The 9,805-nt window shown below is 37.5% G+C and overlaps 1 protein-coding gene across 1 annotated transcript in view; it reads left to right on the forward strand.

Annotated features, from left to right (window-relative positions):
* Window positions 1-9,034, forward strand: part of LOC129245670 (helicase MOV-10-like) — a 45,455-nt gene extending 36,421 nt beyond the window's left edge. Inside the window, exons 5-9 of the mRNA XM_054883989.1 lie at window positions 2,619-3,019; window positions 3,193-4,004; window positions 4,065-4,170; window positions 8,352-8,631; window positions 8,715-9,034. Of these exons, the coding sequence (XP_054739964.1) occupies window positions 2,619-3,019; window positions 3,193-4,004; window positions 4,065-4,170; window positions 8,352-8,631; window positions 8,715-8,882 (1,767 nt within the window). The 3' untranslated portion in view covers window positions 8,883-9,034. The remainder of the gene's footprint in view (window positions 1-2,618; window positions 3,020-3,192; window positions 4,005-4,064; window positions 4,171-8,351; window positions 8,632-8,714) is intronic.
* The last annotated feature ends 771 nt before the right edge of the window (window positions 9,035-9,805 follow it).

Consider the following 9,805-nt stretch of genomic DNA (forward strand, 5'->3'; position numbering starts at 1 on the left):
ATTCATGATTCCTGCGGAACTGATTCCGATTATTGGCTCTGGCCCTTGTGGGGAAACCGCTGATCCACGGTTAGCCTATTCATTCGGCAATTTCGTTTCCTTGAACACCGGAGTGTCCTGAAACCCATATACATAAGTACAAGCCTGTTCTGTTTTGCGACAGAATTAAACTTCTTAAATTCTTGCACAATCTTTGAGGTTTGGTTCGCGTTCTCCAGGGCCTTCAGTGTCAGTACAAACTATGCACAGTTAGAAGGCCGAAAAAAGCGGATTTTCCAGAATTTCTTCTGAGAAAACTTTTAAATTTATTGACCTAAAAATTTGTACATATATTATGTTATTTTTTAACTGTATTTTAAGACTTAGTATTAGTAAAAATATTTATTTGGAAAGGAGCTACAGCTGATCTCCGGGAGCTCCTCTCAAAAAAGACGTTTTGCGGTGACCACTCTGAACTGGATCCTCTGAAATTAAAAAACCAAACAGATTTCCTTATAGTAACGTTAAATCTAGTAATCAATCGAAGGAATAAGCAAAATAAATTTTTTTCGACAAAATGGCGGTTTCTCAAAAAAAAAGAAACGATTTTGACCAAAATTTCGGCCTTAAATTGTTAATAAAAAAATATATGTATTATCGGTGAAAAAAAAAATGTTCTATTAATTACTAAAAATATATATTTAAGAAGCTCGTGTTAAAATTTGAGACTAATCGGTTTAGCCGTTTTCGAGTAATGTTGGTCACCGACTTTGAAAACACCATTTTGAGAAAAACGCGCTGCCGCTTCGGCCTTCAACTTTCAAGCACTCTGAAACGCCTTTTCAAATTTGCGTGTAACTTCGAAAATATTCACCGGAACGATATTAAATTTTATTTATTCTTAAATAAAGGGTGATTTTTTAAGAGCTATAGGAAAGGTTTTTCAAAAAAACGCACGTAAAATTCAGAACAAGAAATTTGTATTTAAATCGATAGTCCATATAATTTAATGTTTGAAGATTATTTCATGCAAATGTTGACCGCGACTGCGCTTGAGATGGTCCATCCGCTTAGCCCAATTTTAGCATACTCTTTCCAATGTTTCGGCCGGTATCTCACATATAAATGCTTTAATGTTGTCTTCCAATGCTTTAATTGAAGCAGGCTTGTCTGAATAGACACGAGCTTTAACATAGCCCCACAAAAAATAATCTAAAGGCGTTATATCGCACGATCTGGGTGGCCAATTGACAGGTCCCGAACGTGAAATAAAATGTTCACCGAACTCGCCTCTCAACAAGTCCATTATTACGCGTGCTGTGTGGCATGTGGCAATGTCTTGCTGAAACCACATGTAATGCAAGTCAAGCTCTTGCTTTTTGGGCAAAAAAAAATTGGATATCATTTCATGGTAGCGCTCACCATTCACAGTTACGTTACGATTCGCAGCATCTTTGAAATACGGTCCAATGATACCTCCAGCCCATAAACCGCACCAAACTGTGACCTTTTTTGGATACATTGGTAGCTCTTGCAATTCTTCTGGCTGATCTTCACTCCACCATCGACAATTCTGCTTATTTACGTACCCATTGACCCAAAAACGAGCTTCGTCGCTGAACAAAATTTTTCGATAAAAAAGTGGATCTTCGGCCAACTTTCCAAGAGCCCATTCTCCAAAAATTCTGCGTTGCGGTAGGTCGTTCGGTTTCAATTCTTGCACCAGCTGTATTTGAAAGGCTTCACACCTAAATCCTTTCGCAAAATTTTCCACGTTGTTGAGTAACAGAGACCCAATTGCTGCGAACGGCGACGAATCGATAATTGATGGTCATCATTAACACCGGCCGATACAGCTGCGATATTTTCTTCAGTTCGCACTCTACGTAAGCGTGTTGGTGGTTTGATGACCAATAAATAAATTTGGTTTTAAATTTAGTCACAATAGCTCGAATAGCCGCTTCAGTGGGTCGATTAAACTGACCATAAAATGGAAGAAGCGCGCGATAAACTTTCTTAACAGAACACGCATTTTTATAATAAAATTCAATGATTTGCAAGCGTTGTTCGTTTGTAAGACGATTCATGGTTAAATTATAGACCAAACTGAAGATGTTTGGCAGTGAATTAAAACACGAAACGTGCGTCAGCTGTTTAAACCAACTGTTTAAAAAGATGATAGCTAAAAAATCACCCGTTATATGTACATTAAGAAAATAAAGTAAAAATAAGAATCGATTTGTTGAAAATTCTAACTGTATATAACCCCTTACGATGAATGGAATTGAAATTTCAAAAACGAATCGCATACTTTTATGATATACGAGTAATACACAGTCGCATGACTACCATTTTATTTAATCATAAGTGTACCTTCTTACAAGAGCTACCAATTGAAGGCAAGGTTATGCCATGCCAATGCATTTCTGCCTCGAAAATTTTCAAATGAAACCCATTTGCTGTTCACAGACAGTATTCAATTGCAGGAGATCTCTTCTTTGTTTGTAGGGCAACATCAAAATGCATCCAAGAACGTATGCGCCAATTATATTTATTTCTACATTTCTATTTAGTTTTATGAAAATTTATTAAATATTTAAAATCTCATTTCATTCATATTTTTCTTTCCTTTCTTACAGCTTGCACGAAAATCCCGAAAAATCGGTTGCTCAAACGAAGCCTTACTAAGTCGGTATAATCACGTATTGGTAATCCGCGAATGTCCCATTACAAAATCAATTCTTAAAGATTTTTTTTTGCAATTTTTATTGAGTGGTTCGATGGAGCTAAATCTGCCTGGCAAAGCTATTGGACCAACAGTTATTGGCCAAATTGACAGCATTGTTGAGAGAACTGTGACTTTCATAACCGAAATTCAGTTGCCGGATCCCAATGTTTCCTATCTCATTATATTTTGCCCAGCTCGTCTAACACTGCGCTATCAATACGCTGCGCTTGAGTTGTATGGCAAAAAGCAGGCTATAATGCAGCGTTTCCTGTTTCCCAATCACATGAAACCGTTGGCTCTTCCTGAGATGAGGTGAGTAGACAATTTGTTACTGAAATTTTCAAAATTAAAAAAAAAATCATTTCTTCATTTCCGAGTACACTAGAACTTATTCTTATATATAATTGAATCACATAACCTAAAATTGAATCAAGATTCTTATGTACATATGTATTTTTTTCTAATCACTTCATTCCTCCTCTTAGATTGCGTTTCTATGACAAAAACATTGCCGCCAATCCCGAACAAAAGCAGGCAGTCCATAGCATTGTGTCAGACAGCAAATTTGGTCAACTGTTCACGCCATTTGTTATATTCGGTCCACCTGGTACGGGAAAGACCTCAGTGGTTGTCGAGTCTATACTACAGCTGCTGCTGCACGAACCGAATGCGAAAGTGCTTGTGACAGCCGGTCCGAACTGTGCTTGCGATGAGGTCGCTTTACGCATTTGTAAGATGCTCTCGCTGAATAAGGAGCCACGCACTGAAATATTGGCGCGTATTTATTCTTATTCACAAGAACGACGCCGTGAAAATATTGATAAATTAGTAATCGAATATTCGAATATGTACGAGTGGCATTTCTTACCGGATGTCAAAGAACTGCAGAAATATCGGGTGGTTGTGTGTACATTGGGCGCAGTCGGCAAATTCTCTACCGGTGATTTTCAAACTTTCACGCATGTTTTTCTCGACGAAGCTGCCGCTTGCTCTATGTCCGAATCCTTAGTTGGTATTATGAGTACATTAAATGAAACATCAAAATTGATAATATCCGGTGATTACAAACAATTGGGGGCGATATTAAATTCCAAACGTGCCGAAAAGTTAGGACTTCATGTAACGTTTATGGAAAGGCTACTGCAGCAGAAATGTTATGAAGTCGATGAGGCAAGTGGTGACTACAATCGGTGCATACAGACGCAGTTACGTCGGAATTTCCGTTCACATCCAGCCATCGTCAAGCTATTCAGTCAACTGTACTACGACGATAAGCTGCAGGCGATGTCTACCGCTGGTAATGATAACTGGTTGCTCTTTGTTTTACACATTTCCTATTATCATATTTTAATTTTAGATGATATTAACTTGGCTGCTAAATGGAACCGGTTGAAGGATCCGAATTTCCCCATATTATTTCATGCCGTACATGGAAAGGAGGAATATGATGATGACACAGGCAGGTAAATAAAATGAATGAGCAACAAATATATGGTGTATATGTAAAAAAAATTATATAACATACTTTGGAGCGATGAAACAAAAATATATTTATTTGGAAATGATACTGATGCGGCCTCGGTAGTGTAGCGTAAGTGCATTAGCGTGCCATCCCAGAGGTTGTGGGTTTGAGTCCCACGGTCCTTGCACTTTTCCAAAATAAAAATAAAAACAAAAAAAAACTCATTCCTCAAACCCAAAACCTTATGCATTCCATCCTTACTCCCGCACAATAGTCAGCGCATTATTTGCATTGTGGCTGCTAAAACAAGCAAAACAAACAGGTACACATTGTATTAGTGGCCCAAGCAAGAGGAAACGGGTAACCGCGGTAGAAGCGCAAACACACTAAACTTAGCGAAGTTCTCAACCATCTGTGCGATCCTTCTGGTAGAAAAATGTGACCCACAGATGGCGCTCCAAGCAGTAAGCAGATGACCTAAAGGACAAGAGTTATCATCACGGAGCAAAAAACAAAAAAAAAACAACAGTCAAGCACCGTGACGGCGAAACCACGAATTGGAGATGTTTCTCTTGGTGTGGAGTGGATCTATTCATTATCAAATTATCAGCCAGAACATACTTCAAGAAGTGATGCTACCATTTGCTCAGGAGAAAATGTCACTGTTCTGGACCATTATCATGCTACACAACGATTGATTGGACGAGTGTGTGAATATGTGCATAATGAGCGGGCAAAATTCTGATGCCTTATCCCCGGATACGCAGTAGCCGAAGTTACTCGCGCGATTTCGTTTTTCACCATAACTGAGGGCCAGAACCCGAAAACACGTGCAGAGGTAGATTTACTCAAAACGGCATGACTTTTACATAAGTCATTCAATGGCGTTAAAATTTTGGTAGGAATGCTAATCCCACATGTGCAACATGTGGCAACCTAACACAACAAAAAAAAAAAAACAGAACTAAAATCAGTGCACTTACAGCTTCATCTGGCGGTTATTCCGGGAACTTTTTGATCAAGGAAAAGCTATGGGGTTAAAATGTTCCAAGAAATGTATTCACGTGAAATTTTATTATAGAGTATTGAGAATAATTTTTTATAGATCGATTTATATAGACAAGGTGGAGTCCAAAATAAACAAGACTGGCGTCATAAAAATGTTTTGAGGGTGCTACCTTTTTAATGAGTTAGTGCGTGGGAAGCTACATCTCTAGCTGACTTCCAATGAAAGCCTGGTGACATTCGGTTCAGTGGTGGAAGCTAAGTTATTGCATCTAAAGTGTCAGTGTGTTTGTGTCATCGGTACAAAAATGAGTTTCGAACAAAGAGCTAATATCAAATTTTGTTTAAAATTGGTAAAACGTTTACCGAAACATTTGAATTGATGAAAGAAGTTTATGGCGATGATTGTCTATCTTGTGCCAGAGTTCATGAATGGTTTACACGTTTCAGAGAAGGTTGATAGGACATAAATGACAATGAACATATGGGCCGAAATTGGTCGTAAATTAATCAAAAAATGAACCGAAATCATCGTTGAAGTCAAAAATCAAGTCGATGCTCATTTGTTTCTACGATTCCGTGGCATCGGGCCAAACCGTCAATGCAACATCCAATCTTGGCGGTTTGAAGCTTTTGCTGCATTGCATTCGTCGAATTCGCCCTGAATACCGCGAAGAAGGAAGCTGGCGCTTATTGCATGATAATGCGCCATCTCATCGATCCACTCTTGTGACTGATTTTTTTATTAGAAATCGCATTTCAACAATCAATCACTCACCGTATTCGCCTGATAAAACTCACTGTGACTTCTACCTATTCGGATAATTGCATTTGGCCATGAAAGGAAAACATTTTGCGTCCGTAGAGGCCATCCAAAAGACTTGAACTGACATCCTGACATTCCGGTCAATGACCTGAAACACTCTTTCGAATAGCTTTTAGATCGCGCAAAACAGTGTATCGAGGCCAAAGGGGACTTTTTTTGAATATGTAAACTCGAAGTTATCAGAACAAAGGTCTTGTCGTTTCTATTTTAGCTCAGTCTTGTTTATTTTGGACTTTACTTTGTTTAACACTTCGTATGGTAGGTAGGTAGGTAGGTAAGTAAAATGGCAAGAGTACCACAGGCACACTTCAAGTAGCACTTACGTGTCGTTTTGATACCATAATATGGACCTGTGCAAGAGAAAACCTTCTACAGCCATCCAGTGTTGTTGATGTAGTTGAGGAGAGAAAAGGGATCTAGGCTGGAGAATTTCATCAAGTCATCCCCAAAGGGCACACTAAGGAATCTCAAGCGCTTAGCCGCCAGAGCCGGACATGCAGAAAAAGCGTTCAACAGTGGCTGTGTTCGTAAATGCGACATGACTTGCAGCATAAGCATCAGTAGCAACACTGAAAGTTTGACATTTGATACTTCTTATACAATTTTTGACAATTTGCAAATACGTTTGTTTGCATTTTTGAACGCGTATAATACTAAAATGGAAATTTTGCTGAATCTAACACTAGACGAAATTTGTGAGCAAAAAAAAGATAGATTTTCTTTAAATTTAAGAAAAAGCAGGCTATTCAAGTCAAAGAGAAAAATGTTTAGGTACAAATGTTTGTCTTTAAAAAGAAAAATACCTAAAAACAAATGGTTTATTAAAACAATAAAGTCGTTTCCCGAGGACATTTTCTATTCCCATTTTCGAATGAATTGGGCCACTTTTAAAGTAAGGTTTTATAAGTTTTATGAAAATTAATAATTTATAGTTTCACTTTAATTAGGCTTTGGAAAAGGCTTTGACTCCACACTGGGTAACTGCAAGGCTTGGCCGTGATGGTCATTTGTTGGAGAACTGTCTGTACATGACATTATGGAAGCTATGCAATAGCAGGGGGAGTTCCGACAGCTTTCGGATCGCTTCAACATTGCAAAAGGAACATCACACCGCGTATTTTCTCTGCGCTGTGGTGCTGTCCAGTCTTATATTGGGATTTACATTTTTAACTTCGGTCACAACTTTCTTCCACAATACATTTTTTTTTTTCCTTCTACCCGATTTAAACTCGTCCTCCATATTCAACCGTACTCTCAGCAATAACTGTGTCTCCTTATACAATTATTATTAACATAATTTAACTAAATTTCAATACAAAAATTAAAATAAAACAGTTTTGCACTTACTTTTCATCAGACATCGTAGTTAAATGCAGTAAACAATTTTTGATAGAAATTATGAGTAACAGCTGATAAAATTGTTGTCTTTTTGAACGTTTGATTATTGCAGTGCTGCCATATTGGCATTTCTGAACGTTCTGTTGGTATGCAATTGTAGTTTGCGCGTCATGTTGCATTTACGAACGCAGCCAGTCTCTTTCTCTGCAGGATACCCACAGCTTCTGCAATAGGGGTTTACGGAATTCCAAGCTTCTCCGCATGAGTACCGATCACCCAGTGACCAGTGAACACCGCAATGAGTTTGAAAATTGAATGGCGATGGATTCCCATCACCTTAAGCGTTCTGTTTCTAACGTATTGGGGCCATAGTGTTTTCGAAATAGCACATGATGAGACAGACCTCCATCTGTCTTGTGCTTTTTTTTAGAAAGAAATTGTGTAGTTTCCCTTTAACAACGGACAAAGGGACACCGATGTCTGAGGGGGGGCGCAGCTGAAACCAGTTCTGTCGACCCCTTCCTGGCAAGCTCATCGGTAATTTCATTTCCCTCTATATTCCTGTGGCAGCAGCCCAGATAAGGGATATTTATATAATTTTCATGGCCAATGTTTGGAAACTTTGACCTGACCCCCGTAAAAAGAAACAGACCTGCTGGAATATAACTTTGTTCTACAAAAATAGTCCACTCTTAATGTATTTTCAGGTTCCAAAAAGGCTGTTGGTTGATGTAATTTTTATTATTCTCTTTTACTTGAGTATTTTATATTTTTTTTTACTTGAAATTTCTTAAAATTTATATATTTTTTCGAGCCGTAAGCCCTGGCAGCTAGTGCTCCTTTTTTATTGTAAAATAATAATTTATTGTTATTTTCCATGTATTAAATAAATAAATATATATTTTTTAGTGTATATTTTTCATATATGTATGTATATATGTATGTATAGATATTTTTTTATTATATTGTACATTTTTTTGTTAAATGCATTTTTTCTATATTTTACTTCCAAGTATTTCCAACACAAAAGAAATCGATGAGGTCTTAAATTATGTTAACATTTTGCTGGAAGAAGGCTTGGGTGGTGAACGTATGTTGGAGGAAAGCGACATTGGAATAATATCACCATATCGCAGTCAATATTTGGCGATTCAGGAGGATTTGAATGCGTTAAGAAAATTTCGCATCGAAACGGGTACAGTGGAGACATACAGAGGCAAAGAGAAGTCGGTAATAATCGTTTCATTCGTACGATCAGATTCTCGCGGCTTAGGTTTCCTAAGCAATCCAAAGGTTCGTATTACGACGCTTCCTTATAAATTCATGTTTCAATGCAATATATGTAAATATATATTTTTTTATAACTGTATCCGCAGCGTTTGAATGTTATACTCTCGCGGGCCAAATCTCTGTTGATCCTCGTTGGAAATGACGAAAAGTTATCACAGCATAAAGATTATGAGTTTGTTATAAAAGAGTGCCAACGACACGGAAATTTCATACCCGCTCCGCCTAAAATTAATAAGATTAATTCTACAAAATAAGCAAAAAACAAATAACAAAAACATTACTACATATAAGTATATACTTGCACTTATACATACATATGTATATGTACGTCAAGAGTTTTGTAGTGTTGCAGACAAAACATATATGTACGTCATAATAAATATTTTTTTATTCTTTTTCAAACATATTTATTTATTCGAGTTTTACTGTCATAAATATATAATATGAAAATTATTGAAACAGAATAGTACAAGTCACAATTTCGGCGAAACTGAAGAAAAAATTACTTTCAACTAGAGAATTTCGTTTTTGAATGACTTTTTTACTAAATAAAAAACAAACAAAAATTTTTTTTTTTAATAATGGAAATTTTTATTTTGACCTTTTACGCACTCCACTGCTTGACTTTTTGTATACCGCAGCTGTCTAGTTCACAAGTGTCGAAACATAATTGACGTACGACGCCATTTGCAAGTTGTATAGCACGATTTTTTTCGACATCGTTTCTAGCAGATTCGGATTCCACATGAAATTCTTAAAAAAGTCCAATAGAGCATAGCTCTAAAGTCAATTTCGAAGCTCGCAAAATTTGTGATTGATGCGTACCATAGTACCCGGGTTCTCCAGGTGTCTATCCTCTCTCACATTAAGAATGCAAATCACGTCCTACAAGAGGTAACCCTGTCGCTTGAGGAGCACTGTGGATCTAGACCCGGACCCTAATCGAGGGTTCCACGCATGATGCTCTGCCATAGTCGACCTTCCGCTTACCTTTAATTCTGGTCACCGAAAAGCCTCATTCATCTAAGTAGGTGGTCAAAGAACCTGATGAAAATTTCATAAAAAGAAATGGTCTCAGACTACTGCACAAGAAAAAGTGCACGGTACAAAACACTGTAAATCCACCTACTCGAAAACCATTCTGACGGCACCGAGAAGGCCTACATCGTTCGTCAAC

This window comes from Anastrepha obliqua, chromosome 4 (assembly GCF_027943255.1).
Source record: "Anastrepha obliqua isolate idAnaObli1 chromosome 4, idAnaObli1_1.0, whole genome shotgun sequence".
NCBI classification, from domain to species: domain Eukaryota; kingdom Metazoa; phylum Arthropoda; class Insecta; order Diptera; family Tephritidae; genus Anastrepha; species Anastrepha obliqua.